Below are 19,352 nucleotides of genomic sequence, written 5' to 3'. Positions count from 1 at the left end.
AATTTCCTGACGCACTGCCAAATGCTGCACCGCTTTTTTTTTTTTACAACAAAGTGTGCTTTTGGATTTTGCTGCTCCTCCTCTTCTCTTCCGCTGAGGAACCGATCCGGCCACAACAGTTAACAAAACGACAGTTTATGTTATAGCTCAAATTTGCTCATCCTCCCACCTTCATCCGCAACCCCCCAAAACATTGTTATCATTATCCATCTATCCTTGTTTGTTTATTATTTTTAGGGATAATTTTAGAAACGTCCCTGAGGTTTCTGACAAATTCACCAACCTCCCTTGAAGTTTACAAAATTACACAAATCTCCTCTGAAATTAAAAAGTTTTGATAACAAAATTAATCTAATTAGAAAAAGTAACATTAAAAAAATACTTTAAAAAAAAGATAATACTTTTATTTCATAAATACCTCTTTATATATGTGTATTACTAAAAGAATAAAAATAATTTAAAATTAAAATAATTAATACACATATTTTACCACTCAAAAATTTTATATTTAATAAATTAGACAACACGAATAAATAATAAAACTACACCAGTGATCACAAGATTTAGCAAAATAAATTAGTCATCTCTTTTAACATGATGTTTACTATGATTCGTGTGATTTTGAATAAAAAAATTTTCAAAATTTGCATTTTTTTCCTCATTTCTCCTTTATTTCCACGGAATTATGTTACAACTGTTATAGATTTAAAAATTTTTGAAAAAAAAAATCTTCAGGAACAACTTTCTTTTGCTTTTTATCTTTCTCTTCTACCAAAGCCCTTCTCTCACATTATGTACAACTGATTTCTAATCATTGTCAAATTCTATCAATCACAAAATAGTATCATTAGGTATATCAATTGATTTTATTTTATAATTACAAGTCATCGTTCATTATTAACAGAATTTCCAAACAGTTATTTCAATTAATTAATTACTAATAGTTAATTAGTACTCTAATTACTTAATCGTTATATATTAGTAAAGGAGAAAGGAGGGAAAACAAAGGCAAAATTTACAAATTTTTTCTGTTCAAAACCATAAGAATTATAGTAAATATCATGTTAAAAGAGATGACAAATCTATTTTATTGAATCTTGTGATTATTAGTGTAGTTCTATTGCTTATTTGTATTGTCTGATTTATTAAATATGAACTTTTGAATAGTGAAATGTGTGTATTAATTGTTTCTAACTTTAATTATTTTTATTCATTTGCTAATAGAACTTATATATATGCATAAGAGGTATTTATGGAATAAAAATTTTATCTCTCTCCTTAAAGTATTTTTTAATATTATTTTTTTCTAATTGGACTAATTTTGATACAAAAATCTTAAATTTAGAGGAAGTTTATGTAATTTTATAAATTTTAGGGAAAACTAGTGAAATTGTTAAAAATCTCAGAGGAGGTTTTTGAAATTATCCCTTATTATAATTATAGATAGATGTACAGTAACTCGATACAATGGGTGTGTTTGAATGAAACAATTATTTTTTAAATATTATTTTTTTGTTGCATCATAAATATACGTCTTCTATCCAGCTTTATGTATTTTTAAGATTTTTTTGTTTCACTTACAATCAAATTACAAAAAAAGAAGAAAAAAAGAGAGAGGGAGTTCTACAATAATTATTCCTTAATAATCCACTGCCAAATACTAGATTTGTTTGGATATCTCATTTTTTCAAATAAAATTTCGCTTGCATCATAAATATATTTTTTAATATATATTTTTATATTTTTAATTAACTTTTATCTTACATATATCACGTCATAAAAAATATTATATTAATTATTATAAATAATATTTTAAATCATACTCTATCCAAACAAATCCACTGCTAATCTCTATCCAGACGCACCCAGTATTTGGCAATTTGTTACCAAAAAAACAAAAAGAACGTCCCGTCACCACCCGCAGATAAAATTCCGCTGTAGCACATCCACTAATACTCCTGAAGCGGTAATTTTGACAATTACGACCACCTTTTTTTTTTTAATTACTAATAAAGTAAAGAATTCCCCATAATCATAATGCAGGTCGCCTCACCTTTCCCCTCCAGTGTCCTCCCCTCTGCCCTCTGCCCTCCCGAAAGAAACCAATAACTTCCTCCCTTTCTTATCTGAACTGGGGTTTTCATCATTCAAATGCCACGCTCCGAACATCAATTTGAGCCACGTTATCTGCATCTCATGGCTAGGCCCCACCACCGTTCCGATGCCTCTGCGCTCTTAATAACCCCCGCGATCTTCTTGCCTTCTGGTTCAACTCCCTTTCCCTCAATTCCTCCGTCGCTTTTTCTCATACGCAGACAGTTTCATCTCACTCAGTTAACATCCCAACTTCAATAACGCACTCTTGATTCATATTCCTTCTTTCGACGATACAGGAATTAGAATTAATCCCTCCGAGATTCTGCTCTTTTCAGGTGTCTCAACCTATCTAAGGTCCGAGTCTGTAGTATCATATCATGGCACGCCTCTGTTTCCCCGTGAATGAAATCAACATGCAATTGTTGCTTCATTTCGTATCTTGATCATTTTGTTTCCTGAGTGCTTCTTGTGCGAATTGGTTTTTTTTTTTTTTTTGAATTTTAATCCCCGGTTGTTTTTGTAAAGGGTATGCTTTAAAATTGGAATCTTTGTTGCCAGCTTAGCTGTCCCAAGTGTGTTCTTTTCTTCGTTATATGTCACAGGTACTCCATACGTTTGGATTTAGTCCTTAATAAAGCTGTTGAAGGAATGGTTTTTTTTCTGGTGTACTTCGCGGTGGGTGGTTCTGACGTAAACGTGATGAGAAAGTTGAGCAGGATGGGAAACCATGGCTCATTTATGGTGGTCATTATTTTTTTGTTGGACTACCAATGACTCGTTCATTGGTTCGTTTGTGTCTAAAATGTGTCCTCGTTATACGTACCGACGTTGGACGCGTATACGTGATCCTTCTGTAGCCGATGGACCGATCTTTATGCTCAGACAAGATATCTTGCTAAATCCCAAGTCATGGATTAAGATGAGGGGGATAAGATTCCTTCGATAGTTTGTAGGTGGTGAATGAAAGGGGAAAGATGAGTAGTTCTTCCGTTTTAGTTTAGTGCTGTTGTAAAAATTGATGTTTTCAGCAACAATGACTTGCGTATATGTTTTTTATTTTTGTTAATCCATTTGCATGCGCACTTTTAAAGTTTTGCTTTTCTTTCCTGGATTGGATATAGCATCATGATGGTGGTCTTTTTTATGGTTAAAAATTTTCACAAGACAGTATTCTTATTTGGCTTGTCTTCCATTTTCTTGCCTGGCTGGCCGTGCTGTGTTTGAGTGTCATCGCTCTTTCCTCGCAGACAAACCGAATTGAGGAGAAGTTTTTATGAGGTTGACTGAGAAAGATATTCTGTTTCACCTTATAATAGTTTGAAAAAGGTGCCAAATTTGGCAAGTACGATTGATCAAAAGAAAATTATTGTTAGCCAGATCAAAAAGAGAACTAGGAGAATAAGTTGGAGGTCTTTTCAATTTTTCCTTTTTCTTTATCAGGCTTTAGTTGACAAAGACGGGCAAAATAACTTTTTTTTAAGCTGAGTGCTATTGGATTACTTTTATCAGTGATATTGTCGGAGAGTAGCTTCATTTTGAGGTGCTGATAATATGGTGTTCTGATTAGTAACTAACTTTTCTAATCTCCCTCTCTCTCTCTCTCTCTCTCTCTCTCTTTCTGATCTCAAGCTGTTCTTCCAGGAAAATTTTCTGATGGGAGGCGCTTGTTCTTTGAAGAGAGATTATAGTGCTGATGGATATGGACTCCATAGAGGCATTTCCGGCATGTACTTCAAATGTGGATATTCGAAAGAGCGAAGGGCCTCGGTTCACTCAAATTCTGGTTGCCCCCCACAAGGAGGTAGCTGTCCATCGCTCATGGAACTTTGCATATACAAGATACGCCAGGTGCTTGTTTCTTTAATTGCTTCCCTGTTATTTAAAAATGGTGGTCGTTTTTCTCATTCAATTCTTGGCCTTTTGAAATTCCACAGGAAATTCACAAATATACTTCATTCTATATGCTGCCAAGAGATATAAGCCAGTTGATATTTAATGATCTGGCTTCCTGCCACGCTCTTTCAGATTGTTCTATTAAAGCTTTCAGAGACTGTGCTCTGCAGGTGATTGATAGGCGGAGGTTTTCCTTTTAATCCTGCTTAATCATTTTACAGCCTGATTGTCTCATTGTTCTGTCTGATGGTGACAGGATATATGCCTGGCAGATTATCCAGGAGTGAAAGACAGTTGGATGGATGTCATTACTTCACAAGGATCATCTTTACTTACCATTCAGCTTTCAAGTCCTGGTCTTACAGATGTAGGCTTGGCTCAGCTTAAGAATTGCTCAAACCTCCAAGCACTGTTGTTTGATCGTTTTGATAATGTCTCTGAACATGGCCTAAAGCAACTTGATGGTTGTAAGTTTTGCATTCTAACATACTGTTCTATATGTCGGCTCTTGCTGATAGCGGTCATAATTGATTTCTCTAAGTGAGAGTGTGTACTGAGGAGGTATTATGTTGTTTAACTATTACTCGGAAATATGGAATGCTTGATCTTCCATGAATCTTCCATGACCTGCTAACTACAAGATCTCATAGAGAATTCGAGTTGCGTTGGCTAGTAAATGTATATGCAAGTGCTTTGTGCATTATATGCAGTGTGTATACATTGCTGCTACAGATGTATCTACATGTCTATTCATATATATGCATATTTAGGCTTAAAAAATGGAGTATGATGCATAAACAATCACATCACATAAAATTAAAGGTGACAAAATTTCTGATTGTCATTCACCAACTGCAAATTGTCCTAGTGTATTTTTGTTATATTTTGCTGGTAAATACATGTCATAAGAATTTGTTGAAAATTCTGAAGTTTAAGGTATCTTGCTTCAGGTCTTTCAAACTTGGCATATTTGGGTTTTATCAAAAGCAATGCCCTTACCCGTGAAGGAATGCAGGCTTTATCCAGCCTGTTTAATTTGGAAAAGTTGGATTTTGATAGGTGCCCTAGGATTCATGGTGGACTTGTGCATCTAAAAGGTTAGCTTTCTTTCTAAGTATCTAGCTTTCATGAAAAAGGACTCCTGCCATATCTATTGAAACCTTTTACACTCTTGTCATCCCTCTCCCTTCCAACTATCCATCTCTCTCTCTCTCTCTCTCTCTCTCTGTGAGACACACACACAGAGAGTGTATAATAACCGAAGTATGCTAAAATCTGTACTTGGCAAATCCTCTGGTAGACCATGATATTGTTGTGTAATTGGCATTTATACTCCTTGAGTTGGGTATGGTATCCATGTTTTTCCGTGTTGAACAAAGTGTTTTCAAGTTTTGGACTAGAAGAATATGAGAGACCCTCACAGGAAAAAGAAAAAAGGACTTTTGAACCACAAAACAAGTCTTTGATAGGCGGTTTCTTGCACTGGTACAAGTTCAGTCACTGGTTTTAGTTCTTATACTAATTTTATTAAGTGCTGATTCTGTCAAAGGGATTGTTAGTTTATTGCTTGCTTTGATCTCAGCATAGAAGTCTTCTTCTTACAGGTCTGACAAAGCTGAAGTCTCTTAAGATCAGGTGTTGTAAATGCATTACAGATTCCGACATGGAGTCTCTTGCAGGTATTTTTGGGAGCACCGTCTGCTTTGCGTTGCAAGTGCTCAACTTTTGGTGGAATTTGTTGATCTTCAAATTTTCATGCTTCAGGGCTTATAAATTTGAAGGAATTACAGATTTCATCTGTTAACATTACGAACATTGGAGTTTCATATTTGGAAGGTACGGCTGAGTATTTCCTATGTCATTTCTTTTTTAGTAACGATGAATGACTATCTACTGTATTTCTGTAAATCACATTCTACTAAACTGGCTTAGTCTGAGAGTAACATTTTGACAGGATGCTCTATTGAGAGATTGGAAGAAATTTAACTTTAAAAGAATTGTATTTGCACCCAAAAATACCTGTGCTAATGTAGAACTTGAAATATTTCTAGAGGTTCTCATGTCTTTCTCTCTTTTTTCAATCTGTAATCAATACCGCGATAAAGTTAAACTTGCTCACTAAGCTATCACAGGTTATTGGTTCCTTTCAGTTATCCAATTTGTTAAAATAAAGTTTCTATATATTGTTGATTTTGTGTGTTTTGTTAGTAATTACATCTAATTTTCATTTATTAATTAGATCAAGCATGGTCTCCTAATGACACCACATGCTGTGACAGGTTTAAGCAATCTCATCTCACTCACTGTGGAAGGATGCAATGTTACTGCATCATGTTTGGATCCAATTTCAGGTTTCTTCCTCTATATTTTTCCTGATCCTGTAGATGTATTAGATCACGGGAAACAACAGTTGGATTTGGAGATCTATATTGAATTGTACTGCATTTATTTGATAAACTCAAGTCAACGATGTTGAATGAAGAAATTGCATGTTTTGATCTTGGGAATATTCTATGGCAGTTATCAGAAATCTGTTGCAAGTGGTCCACTGGGTAATTAATTTGCAAGTTATACGCCAAATCTATATTGCTGGGTGTTTTTGCAAATATTCTACTTCTAGTGATTAATGACGCAAAAAGAAATAAGCAAAAATCTATCTTATGTAGGAGAACATTAAGTTGTTTATATCAATGCAACTGCCTTATTTGTATTGGAGTAGGATTTCTGTGATTCACTTTCATACCTTAGTCATTGCATTTAGAGCTGCAATGAGGATTTCCATTGCCTACGTCTGAATGGGGATTAAACTATTTATGTTCCTTACTTTGATGGTCCTATCTCATGCTTCAGACTTATTTCATAGGGCTATTGACTTTACGCAACATATATAGTGTGTATTTCACTACTTTAGGAGTGAACCTTAACACTAGGTTAGGTTTCTCCACTATGACGTGGGAGGTCAATGAGTTGGGACATAGAACACCCTCTCCGATTTTAGTAGTAGATTTGGACGCAACTAGTTGTCCTTAGACCTAGTCACCAAGCAGTTTTTCCTTGTTGGTTTTACGACTTCCATTCACTTTTATACTAGTGGCCTTTTATTCTTATTGTTTATTATCTTTTTGTCAGCTCTTATTTCGCTGCAGCATTTGGATCTGAATAGGTGTTCTCTTTCTGATGATGGATTTGACATAATTTCAGGTGATTTTTTAAGGTTATGCACTTCATGTGACTGTCTTCAAAATGCAAGATTATTTTTTGCCTTGAGCTTAGAGTTTTATTGTCGATCCTGCAGCATTCAGACATTTGAAGGTGTTGAATTTGGGGTTCAATGATGTTACAGATGCATGTCTAGTGCATCTGAAAGGTTACTTCCTTGCCTTCCTTGTACAATTTCACCTTCTAATATCTATAGATCTAGCAGAACATTCATTTGAATCTATGTAATAGCATTATTTTGTTTTCACATATCACGAATGTATATTTGTTGCTTTTACCCAATTGATGGATCTGCAGTGGAACATGTTCCATGACATACCTAGTTCATTGATCCATCTGGCTAATTAAGGATTTGGATAATATATAAGATTTCTTTGAATTCTACAAAGGTTGATTCTATTTCAGAGTTAAATACTTCAAGCTATATAAACTAAATAAATCTTTTGAATGTTATGCCAAGTATTGCACTTCTCTGAATCTAAAACCAAAATGTTTGCTTTGTATGGTGTGTCATCCAAATATCCTTACAGGCACATGCAAATGTGATATATTTTGCTGTTGTTTCATGGATAATCAGAAATTTTCACTTTGTTATTTGTCTTTTTTTAGGTCTAACAAGATTGGAAAGTCTAAATCTGGATTCCACACGTGTTGGTGATGGCGGACTTGCTAACTTAGTTGGTAGTTACTTGTTTATATTTAATGACAAGTAGGTGTTTTCAACGAGTAAAACAAACATTCTTTTGTCTGACCGGTTAAAGTTGGTAACTCATGTCTTCATGAGTAAATATTGAAGTGAAGATTTCTATTGACTTAAATGAGACTGTATTTGAATATTTCAGGGCTACAAGGTTTAAGAAAGCTTCACCTGTCAGATACTGAAGTTGGTAGTGAAGGGCTTCGCCATCTATCTGGTAGGATGTTGTTCTTACACCGCTGTGTGGTACTTTCTGAGGTGCTTGATGAGTAATTTAGAACTCTTTTTTTAGCAGAGCTATGTTTTGAATGCCCTCTCATATTTTTAAATGGAAAGCACAATTGCTGCGCTCTCATGCATATGACTCTTTTAGTTGTATTGTTTCAAGAATTTATTTTGTGTCTGTTGATATAGACTTCGTGAATGATAGCTGAAATTTTTTATTTTGGTTAGTGCAATGATTTGCGTGCACAGGGAAGCTAAATGTAGCGAGAAATATTTAAAAATAAATTCTGTTTATTGTTTTTCGTGCCTGTCAATCGTAACATCACTAGGTTATACTGCCACAAAATGGAAATTAGAGCTTGGATTATTTTGATTATTGTTATTTGGAAATGATTAAGTTGATTCTAATCTCAACTTTTTTACTGCAAAATGTTGGGATTGTCTGCAACTTTTGTGTTTTAATGGATAAGCTATAATGTGGATTTTGCAACTTATAATAGACCTGGTATTATTTCTGTTACCTTCTGTATGTGTTATATTTGGAGAATATATTGACTCGAGTCTATCTGACATCTAAGGTCTGACCAACTTGGAGGAAATCAATCTGTCATTTACATCAGTAACTGATGGTGGGTTGGAAAAGTTATCCCAGTTGACAAATCTCAAATCACTGAATTTGGACGCTCCCCAAATTACTGACCATGGTCTGGAAATGCTTACAGGTAATGATGAAATGGATTACGTGTGTGGATTTTCATCTTCACATTGTCTGTCACGAGTGCCATTATATCTGTTTTCCTTTTGGACGAGGTTTGATGCTGTTAATGTTAGTTCCTAATTGCTCATCTGCATCGTGGTCGCTTAATACTTCTCTTTTTGGTTGTTGATCTTTTTTTTCTTTTTTTTTTTTATAATCTAATGATGTTATGATGATGGCATATGTAATTGGATTTCCTAAACTGAGGCAACATGTATTTCTTTCTTTTAGAACCATTTTTGGAAGAAAAATTATTTCTGTCCTTTTTTCTTGCTTGTCTCTCGTCCCAGAGCGGAGGTGGCAACATAGCTCAATTCAAAGTACTATAACTATTGGTAGTTTATCAGGAAAGTAGAGTGGAGGTTAAGTACTATCTAGATTGCTTACCTTTTTTTTCTGTTAATATTCACATTTTCCGCTTGTGGATTTTCCTAATTGTCTGGTTAATATTGTCCAACCTGGTTGTATGACCTGAAGAATATTCTATAGCTTCACTGATGTATTTTGTGGTGACTTAAATGCATAATACTTCATAGTGCAGGTTTGACTGAAGTGACCCACTTGGATCTGTTTGGAGCTCATATTTCAGACTCTGGAGTAAACTGCTTGTCATGTAACTCCCTTTTCTCATTCCTCTGACCTAGCTTCATTATTGACTGCTAGCTACTGTTTGATTGACCATCTGTTCCTTTTTTTTTAAAATCTTAAATTAGATTTCAAAAACCTGCAATCTCTCGACTTATGTGGTGGAAAGTTGACGGATGCTGGAGTGAAGAATATCAAATATCTTACCTCCCTGATGATTTTGAACCTGTCACAAAATCTCGACCTTACCGATACAGCTTTGAAGTTTATCTCTGGTATGTCTGCTCTAATGCCGCTTTGGGCATGAGAGATATGCTTATGCTGGTTTAACTTTGCGAGAGGTTGAAGCTTTTTGTGTAACTAAAAAGAGTATGTCTAGTCCAATACCTCTTGGGTATTTTTTTAAATTTCTCTCTGCTGTATTTAATTTAGTTGGGTTATTTATCCCGATATTGGTAGTTCTTTTTTTTTTTTGGAATTATAAACTATTGGTATTGCACTAATGTCAGACTTCTGAGCTTAAAAAATAGAATGAAATAAATTAGAGCTGATTGGAAATCGACGACTCCATAAAATTGAAGAAGAAAAGGCCACCTGAGAAGTGGATGACTTCTTAGATTGATGACTTGTTGGTTTATTTAGGGAAGGCTGGTAAAATCTTCAGTAGTGCTATTTCTTTCGATTTCGAAAAAAAAAAAAGAAGCACTATGTAGGCAAATTCCCATTGAACAAGTACTGAAGATTTTGAAATAGTCATTGCTGAAAAATGCATGCAGGGCTGGTTGCGCTGGAATGTCTGAATGTGTCGTATTCACGCATCACGAATGAGGGTCTGGAGTATCTGAAGCCTCTGAAGAATTTGAGTTCATTGTATTTGGACTTCTGCAATGTGACCGGATCAGGAATCAGAAAGCTTCAGTCCAAGTTCCTCCCAAGTCTCGTAAGGTTCCGGCCCGAGTGCTAGACACAAAAATGGTCAGGTCAGGTCAGGTATTACGAGCCGTTTGGCTGCCTGCTATTTGCTGTGTAAATACTCTAGCTAAGCTAAGCTAGCAGTCGGGAGGGTGTTTTGAAGATTTAACAAGAAAGGGAAGAACGTTGTGGGTATAAATGGGGGTTGTAAATACTAAACAGTTGTTGTTCCATGGGATGGATGATAATAATGAAGTATTTTTTTTTTTTTTTTGCAAATTCTGTACTTTTGGGACTAAATGATGACCCATTTCGTGCTCATTCACTGATGTTCTAATCTCTACGCCATTACTAGCAGATATCACCCGAAAGACAGGTTGCCATGTAAATTCGTCAAATCTTGTTTCTCCCGTACTAATGCTACAGTGATATTATTAAATGACTAAAGCATTCATTATTGTGGGAACAGATCGTCAAATAAATGAACGACGAGGAGGGGTTGCATTTAATTGATCGGATTGCATGGATAGTAACATAAGACGCACACATTAAAATAACCGAATAATAATATATAAGAAGATATGTCTATACTCATCCTATGAATTTAGTACAACTGTCTTTTCTTTCCCACACACTGATATGCACACTGCATTACAACAACCGACATTTTGTAGGTCAAGAATGACAAACCAGCAAAATCACACTCTATAGAAAAAAAATTTTTTAAAAGAAAAAAGAAAAAAGAGACACTACTATCTAAAGGAGTAAAGGGTCATGATGAACTTATAACGGAGAGGCAAAGATGGCCGAGCAGAAACAAAGCAAAAACGAAATCTCTGCCACTACATCTTGCCCAAGAATGAAACAAAAAAGCTCGTCGTCCTATGTGAGATACAAAAACATGGCTGTCATACTATTGGGATGCATTTTCCAAGTGGATACAAGAGCTGTGGGCAGCAACAGCTGATACAGCATCAAAAACCTGCAGCATGATTTGGTCCATGTATCAGCGTAAGCAACAAACGTGATGTCAAATGCAAACAGAAAAATCAATCTTAGACTCAAAACATACAAAACGTTAGGCAACAACAACTTGCTGACAATACGAGCGACCTATACATAACTTATGATTTATGTAAGCATAGGAGGAGACCATCCTGACAACTGTTGATTTTTAGCATTTTTCCTATGTAAAAATGATGACAAGCTCTTCCTTTCCAGGATTCATGCAGTAATTCTGAAATTGTGACCAAGTTCCTTGCTATAATCAGAATTACAAGTTTAACAACATGCTGATGCGTCAGCAGTTCTGTCCTCCACATAATGATTCACATAGACTACTAGAGTATATAGCATTGCATGTGCGAACTTGACCAGGAGCTCCAACAAATCTTCAGTGATAATGTTAATGGATGTCAATATTCTCCTGTGAATGCATACAATTCCTCTACAGCATACAAGAATTGACCTCCAATTCTCGTTGCATTAGCCGAACGTCAACACAGTTGCATGCGTAGATTGGTAATAATCTGTTGGGTTTTCCACTTAAGATTTGATTTCAAGGATTTTCATATACTTTTAGATGCAAACAAATGCAGAAAATGAAAGATGGAAAGAGAAGGCATGATTTCATCAAGTCCCCATATCGTCACAAATGCAACCTAACCGATTAGCAAGTTGCCATGTTCAGAATTACTCTCGATCTTCTATTATACTACACCGCTGCCATAAAAAAGATTTAGGCCTTGTTGAATAGTTTAACATACGACTAGACAAGCGTTTTACCAGCTTCCGGTTCTTTTTCATGGTGTTCCATTAGTTTGGCAATCATAGTCTACACAGGACTATAGCATTTAAAATGCATAGCAAGCGTTGCTTTGAAAATTATCTTGCACACAGCACTGATTTAGACTAGCCTCAGAAGTCAAATGTTTTATATATTTCAGGCCCTGTTCCCATTTTCAAATCTTAGAATGGCATGGGGGAAAAAAATTTTGTAAGGACTGAAAATTATACACCTGCCTGATATAGTAGGAATATTGGCGGAAATATGGTCATGTAAAAAAATGCTTCTCTCGTTTAATCAGTGGCGAAAATTATACAACTAGACTGATACTGCATTCCACATCTAGTTTGAGCAGATTACACAGCAGTGAGTCTAAGTTCCCTTAGGCACCAAAAAGTGGAGGTTTGACAATGGAAATAAAAATGCACCTCCAATGGCTTTTAATCCATGGCTTTAAAATAACGGGGAACAATCAGTCATACATGCAGTTATGAGTCCAAAATTTTGGTTACCTACATAACAGTGAGATATTCGTGAAGAGTATGATTAACATTAAAATGTACAGTTAGAAAATATCACCACCAAGGGATAACAGCAAAATATACAGTTAGAAAATTCTCTGAGTATGCAAGTAATATCATTAGCATGCTACAACTTACATGGTCTGCAAGCACTAGAGTGATAACAGTGACGAGTAGTTTAAAAAGTCTTTTCAGCTTCCCAAGGAGTGCAATCAGCAAAAGCTTATGCATGCTCAAGGGCATAAAAAAGCTTAGAAACTCGTCGCCTCAACAATGGTTCCAGGCGAAAAGAAGGAATACCGCTCTGCCACCTTTTTGCTTCGTACATCTCATTCCATGCCTGTACTATCTCATCAATGTTGAATCCCAAGCCTAAAAGCAATCAAAGTTGTCAGAAATATTGGCAAGCAAAAATCAAATTACATTTTACTTAAAATGATTCAACTACACCCAAAGATATGCGTGTCAAGATTCACCTTCTGATGCAGTATCATTGGAACAGTGATTTTTTATCATAACAGCAATATCTGTTGGAGAAGCCCCAGCAAGTTGAAACTTTTCTACAGCAACCTCCAAACATTCTTGCCAAACAGGAAGCCCTAGCTTGAATTCCATTATTGATCTTTCATAAAGCATGGTACCCCACAACAGATTTATCTGAGACCTCATATTTGTTGCCTGCTCGGTAGCTTCATCTTCTGACACGTCCGTGAACATGTCATCCAACTTCATTTTCTGCAACATGGCTTTGATTTTATTTGGGTTGTGCAGATTAAATAAACGCAGTTCTTCTGCTTCCTCCCACATCTGCATACCCCTTTCCATATTTTCCTCAGCATTGTTGTAAAGCTGAAGAACTTCTGTAGAAGGCCACAATTCCAAATTAACATTTGTCCCAATCGCGTAATACCATGAAAGTTTTGCCTGCTCAAACTGTTGCTGCCCAAGAGCTAGAATGCCTTCATAGAAATTTGGCTTGATAAGAAGTGCTTCTTCATATTTCTTACCAGCTGCGGAGTATTCCTTTTGTGCCCAACCATATGCATTTTTCACCTGCTCTAACACAGACTCCCTTGAAGCATCTTCAGTGAGGTAAACTCTCTTCCTGGCCCTTGACATATGTACATTCCCCCAGTTGAACAAAGCCAAAGCAGCCATCTCCTGAAACTTCTCAGCAGCCATGTTGAACAGGTCTTGTGCCTCTTCACTTGTGACTGTCTCTTCCAAAGCCTCAGAGTAGAGCTTCATTCCAAGCTCATGCAGATCTAAGTAAGAATCAGGATCAAATCCAACATAGTTCTTGAATAGGTAAGCAAACTGGATGATCCAATCCTCAATACAAAATGGTCTATTTAGAAACTCCATACTTCTTCCCAAATTTCCATTTTGCATCTTTTGGGTTTCTTTAATGTCAAGTGTGTGCATCTCTTCTTTCCTTTTTACCTTCTCATAAAATGGATCTTGCTCTGGACTAACTTCCACGGCATACAACCTGAAAGAACCGTGATCAGCAGCTGCTTCAGCCAACCTTAGTTCCTCAGTATTAGTGATTGTGACCAAATCACCTTCTTGGTCCCTGTATTTCATAAGAACAGCTCTCGATACTGGGAACCGGTCACTTATAGCCTCCCTTAGCTGCAAAATGCTACAATTAGCAGGAATCTGGGCCCACCTTATATCTTCTCCAAACACTAATTTTATTGTCTGCTTAGGCTCTTTATCAGTGATGCTAGTTCTTCTTTCCTCCACCACCAATTTATCTTCAGCTTTCTTCTCCTCGATCTTGTCCTCAACTTCCTCCTCAAATTTGCTCTCAGTCTCTGTTGCATTAATCTCCGGCTCAGAATTCTTTTCAACTTCTATAGCACCTTCCGCTCCTTCATTCTTGTCACCTACCTTCTTTTCTTCTATTTTGTTGATTTTCTTCTTTTGGACTTTCTCTTTCAAAATCTCTATTGGATCTGAAGTAAAAGGTGGTTCAACAGATTCAGGAAATGGGACCAGATCTACAGGAATGTCATTTGCAGTCGAACCTTTTTGCTCTATTGTTCTTTTCAACCTTTCATAAATCTCAGTTGCCATAAGATTGTTAGGCTCCATCTTCAGCACTGAATTAACATCTCTCAAGGCCAAATCCAACCTATTCAGAGCCTCATAACACCTAGCTCTCTTCAAGAGTGCCTTACTGTACTTAGGGGTGACTTCAAGAGCTAAATTGCACTCATGGATAGCCCTAGGGTACTCGCTCAGGCCCATCTGCATATAACACGCAGCCATATTACTCCGCAGATGGGATACATCTGTATGATTTCTGGGGAGCAATTTTATTGCCTTGTCATATTTCAACATAGCTCCTTCATGGTCCCTCTTTTGAAACAACTTATTTCCTTCATCCTTCAGGTCATGTGACATAGAAATGAAGACTGCAGTGTCCTTGTCATAAGCTCTTGGGCTATTCCCATTTCCTTTACTGTGCTTCACGTTGGATCCGCCAGATTTACCTCCTGATTGTTTGTTCTTCATACTTCGCCTCCCCATTGTCTATACAATACGTCTCAAGCTAAACTAATATTCACGTTCACAAAGTACCTTAAAATGTTAATTCGACCCCAAACATTTAAAACCAATTCAATCCAGGAAAACTAAGCGGGTGAATCCCCTTCTTTCTTTTATGAGAAAAACAATTAGCACCTTTAGACTCAGACCTTCAAGAACAAAATCACAATTTTATAAAGCTTCAAACTTTCGACTCTAGCAGCGAGCCAATCCAATTGAGCACAAATAGATTCACCAACTAGAAACAAGCTCGAATGTAGGACAACAACAAAAACCCACAAAAAAAAAAAAAATATCTCGTAAAAACTCTGGCAACTAATCAAAACCACACACAAACAACTCGAAGAACCAAACTCTTTTATCTCTTCAATAACACACAGATACCTAAGAAATGGAAAGCCCGCAAATTATACCAAGAAATCCCCGTTTATTTCCCTCCAAACCAGGAGATATCCTAATTCAGAGGGAAAAACAGTAGTACAGAAAAGAGACCTTATTTGCAGCTACAAAATAAGAGATATTTGACAATCCAGATTGTGGCTCTATCCTTGAAGGAGTCAAGTACAAGTAAGGAATAATAATATATAAGATGAAGGACACTTAACTTAAAGATTCTGACTTTCTTCAAGAACCATCAAATACGTTTCAGGAGGTTTCCGGTGAGGAAATTGGGATATTGGTTAAGGGAATTTGAAGAAATGCCGACCGCTAATGCCTTGTCGTTCTTTTCCTGGTATCTTGTTAAAGAGTCTCAAGCAATCCTGACGTTAAAGCCACAAAAATATGAAGCTCGAAATTCTTTTTTTTTTTTTTTTTTTTTCTCCCCTACCGGTGGATTTATATATATTTTATATTTTTTTTCTTGTTGATGACTTCACCGCTATGACAACCCGACAATGGTAGTGGAGCCCGCACTTCCGTGTTATCCAAGGTTGTGGGGGAAAGTGTTCTTTTGCGTGGGGAAGCCAACGGCAAATATCTCGTTGATTTGACGGTTGACTCTCAACTGCTTCAAAGCACTTAAAACCTTAAACAAAATGCAATCCCTAGAAAAGACAAAAGTTCTTTTTTATTTTTATTTTTTTGGAAATGTTAATATGAACACCAATTCCAAATAAAAATTAAATGCTCTAGTAGATTTTCACTACTGTCAAGCATCATCAATTTTTATGAGCTCGTTTGGAGAACGAAAAAGGTTGTGAAAGTTACTTGCACTTATTCTGAAAAAAAATGGAAAAGGAAAGAAGAATTTGAGATTTGCAAGTAACCCAAACTTGAAGTAAAGGTTGGACGCGGAACAGTTGCTCTTCCATTCCATTTCCATGGGGGGTTTCTTCTCCTTTTGGTTTTGGGTTGAAACTTGAAAGAGCAATTGCCTAATAACTTTGAAAATGCTTCGCTTTACGTTAAAGACGTGGGTGGAAGATAAAAAGTTTTTGACCCCAGCCACAGGACCACATCTATTGCTGATTACCATATATATACTCCCTCCGTTCTTTATTAGATGGCCTGAATAACCAATTCTCTTAGATTAAGAAAGTTGATTATTTTCTAAAAGTCAACAAAAGTTTTACTTCACTTCTCAAAATTACCCTTTATCTCTCTTCAACTATACCTAATTAATACTACCTGTCATTTAATTATTTAGAGTTCCAATTCAAGAAAGTTGAAAGGGTAAGTAAGGGTAAATTTGGAAAAAAGTTCATAAATGCTTTCTTGATATCATAAAATGACAGATAAAAATAAACAATGGATTAGGACATCTAATAAGGAACGGAGGGAGGGAGTATATTCTAGAATCCAAATCAATAATCTATATATACTTATTATTAATGAGTAGGGGTTTGGTGTTAACAAAAAAAAATGTTAGCATTTACCCTTTTAACATTTACCATTATTTATTCATATTTTATTTGAAAAACACGTCACTCTCGTATAACTATCACTACATAACTATCATTACACTTCCCGATTAAGTGTTTAACAAATCCACTAATGAACACTGAGATTGCATCGCCTCCCCAAAATCTCTTTAACTAATTTTTCATTCTATATCTTTTTAATATTTATTTATTTTCTAAAATATGCGGATACATAGTGTGTGTGTGTCCCACCCATTAGTATATATATATATATAAAGGGAGAAGAGAGAGGATTTGATGTAAACGTTCTATTGTGTCACTTATGTACATTCATTTTTGTCCTCAAAAAAATTTAGTTTTATTTTAATTATCTAAATGCATATTGTCAAAGATAATTACCCATCAACATTTCTCAATTTACTATATAAACGTACTTTTTAACTATCCCTAAGTAGTAATTACCAACCTAACAATCATTTTGTAAAAATAATTTAAATTATTAAAATATTCTTTAACAATAAAAGTTTATATGTAAAATTCATTCACCATAAAGTACCATTAATTGAAGGAACGGCGAAGCATGACCGCAATGGTGAATAAGGTAGTGCAGGACGGCAGAATAAAATAATGCATGAAAGTGTGAGGCGGGGCAGGAGGTGGGCCGGCTCACCCACATTATTGTTATCCCAGTCCAGGTCCCGAAGCCCACACAACACGTGACAAAAGAAAAAGGAATCCCACTAACCGTAAACTGTCCAACTACCACTCACCCACGCCCACGCTCAGTGCCAGTCTGGTCTCGCCGCTTTTTTTAAAGATTCGCGTCCGCCCACGCTTTCCACCTGCATCCGCCACCGTGCTAGCTCTAACCTTTCAATTCAATTTGCAGTTTGTTAGTATTTCTTTGCATCACAAGCCACCGCTCAATATGCTCTTTTTTAAAAAAAAAAAATTTTGTTTGAGTTAAAACTTAGAAGGCAGGTAAGCTGTACAGTACACCATTCATTCAGTCCTACAATTTGGCATAAGCTTCGATCCTTTTGTGTTGTTTACAAAAGAGTATTCCCTTTGTCTTTTGAACTTCAGTGGTTATGTACTCATTGGACCACCGATTTCTTTGCTGATCGTCTGAGAAATTTAGGGGGTGCTTGGTTCTTGCTTTGGAATTGGAAAGGAAAACGGAATAATTCCTAGAGGGTCCACTAACGAGGGTTTTGATCAATTCCTCTCAATTTGATCGGAAATCATGAATGGTCAAATTTTAATGCATGATTCCAAAATTTCAATTTCTTTTACACTGGACCAGACGTGCAATATTGAAATTATTATAATTCCAAGTACCAAAAACCCTAAACCAAGCGCCGGCACCTTTATGTGTATCATCAGATATGGGGCACATGGCCTTTCCACCATACTAAGTTGAACCAAGGGAACTGTACACCAGATTGTTTCGACAGAGCCATCGCCAATTGAGGTGTAAAGGAGCCAGATGCCCCAAAGCTAGCTAGCGAGTAGAATCTTTATCATACATGCTAGAAGACACAGAATATTGGGGTAGTCTTTTGCTAGTCAACAAGTTGACTTTTGCAATTTAGTAAAGTTACTCCACAGGAAACCACAAAAGCCGGAATATTGGGGTAGTCAATGATTGAAGATATTGATATTAACAGTGCAGGAGATATTGATATGCCGATTCCTAATGTTTCCGATTTGAAGTGCATTTAGGACAATTGACTAATTCTTTTCAATTTTCATTTAGACGGAGTCATGTGAAGTCACATAACCTTGTCAGAAATTTTAGTCTTGTATTTTCTTTTAGAGGAGAGTGGGAGAAAGAAATGAAATCAGAATAGAAATTAATTTTAGGACGTACGAATGTATGTCTTTGTAATTTTAGTAGTTTTTTTAATAATTTTTTGAACTTAAAAAAAGAACTCGTGACTATATTCATTCTGATAAGAATTAAAAAAATGAGTCAATTGTTCTAAATGTGTTTCAAATTTTGAAAAGTTAAGAACCGGATTTACTTTGACCCAAACTTTGGAGACTAAAATCGCTCATATGACAAAATTTTGTAAACCAAAACTGCAATGCATTTTTTCCGTGCAAGAAAAATTTAGGTTGTACTTTGTAGAACCACGTAATCTCAAACAGGTAAGAAAAGAAAATAATGACGTGTCAATGCCTGCCAAAGTATCGGCCTTTATCCACGTGCCCAGTCGTGATTGGTGAAAGTGCGTCA

General features: G+C 35.9%; 2 protein-coding genes across 6 annotated transcripts; one reads left to right on the top strand and one right to left on the bottom strand.

Annotated features, from left to right (window-relative positions):
- The first annotated feature begins 2,075 nt into the window (after positions 1–2,075).
- On the top strand, positions 2,076–10,655 carry LOC113776121 (F-box/LRR-repeat protein 14-like). Of its 5 annotated transcripts, none has more exons than XM_027321203.1 (16): positions 2,076–2,432; positions 3,739–3,945; positions 4,032–4,160; positions 4,247–4,457; positions 4,941–5,087; positions 5,595–5,669; positions 5,755–5,826; positions 6,270–6,341; positions 7,120–7,191; positions 7,286–7,357; positions 7,819–7,890; positions 8,052–8,123; positions 8,710–8,853; positions 9,430–9,501; positions 9,602–9,748; positions 10,250–10,655. In XM_027321203.1, the coding sequence occupies exons 2-16, from the start codon at positions 3,751–3,753 to the stop codon at positions 10,435–10,437; spliced, it is 1,740 nt and encodes a 579-aa protein (XP_027177004.1). In that variant the 5' UTR covers positions 2,076–2,432; positions 3,739–3,750; the 3' UTR covers positions 10,438–10,655. The 5 variants fall into 5 exon arrangements, with proteins under 5 accessions (XP_027177004.1, XP_027177003.1, XP_027177001.1 ...); XM_027321202.1 differs by having other exon boundaries at positions 3,727–3,945; XM_027321200.1 differs by having other exon boundaries at positions 2,076–2,451.
- Positions 10,656–10,933: 278 nt separating this feature from the next.
- Positions 10,934–15,988, bottom strand: LOC113774941 (protein PHOX1-like). The gene is made up of 3 exons (XM_027319603.1): positions 13,169–15,988; positions 12,831–13,064; positions 10,934–11,367 (listed from the first exon to the last, which is right to left on the bottom strand). Exons 1-2 carry the CDS (start codon positions 15,228–15,230, stop codon positions 12,916–12,918), a joined length of 2,211 nt encoding a protein of 736 aa, XP_027175404.1. The 5' UTR covers positions 15,231–15,988; the 3' UTR covers positions 10,934–11,367; positions 12,831–12,915.
- Between the last annotated feature and the right edge of the window lie 3,364 nt (positions 15,989–19,352).

The sequence above is a fragment of the Coffea eugenioides genome, chromosome 6, assembly GCF_003713205.1.
Source record: "Coffea eugenioides isolate CCC68of chromosome 6, Ceug_1.0, whole genome shotgun sequence".
In the NCBI taxonomy this organism is placed as follows: Eukaryota; Viridiplantae; Streptophyta; class Magnoliopsida; order Gentianales; family Rubiaceae; genus Coffea; species Coffea eugenioides.
The sequence above is the reverse complement of the archived record's forward strand: the minus strand, read 5'-3'. Positions and strand labels throughout refer to the sequence as shown.

What these genes read in the sequence shown, in the direction of transcription:
- LOC113776121 (XM_027321203.1), top strand. Translation starts at nt 3,751, where the DNA reads ATGGGAGGCGCTTGTTCTTTGAAGAGAGATTATAGTGCTGATGGATAT. An exon ending in TCAGAGACTGTGCTCTGCAG is followed by an intron (nt 4,161 to 4,246) that starts GTGATTGATAGG and finishes TGATGGTGACAG; the next exon opens with GATATATGCCTGGCAGATTA. An exon ending in TGGTCTGGAAATGCTTACAG is followed by an intron (nt 8,854 to 9,429) that starts GTAATGATGAAA and finishes TTCATAGTGCAG; the next exon opens with GTTTGACTGAAGTGACCCAC.
- LOC113774941 (XM_027319603.1), bottom strand. Translation starts at nt 15,230, where the DNA reads ATGGGGAGGCGAAGTATGAAGAACAAACAATCAGGAGGTAAATCTGGC. An exon ending in CAATGATACTGCATCAGAAG is followed by an intron (nt 13,065 to 13,168) that starts GTGAATCTTGAC and finishes GATTGCTTTTAG; the next exon opens with GCTTGGGATTCAACATTGAT.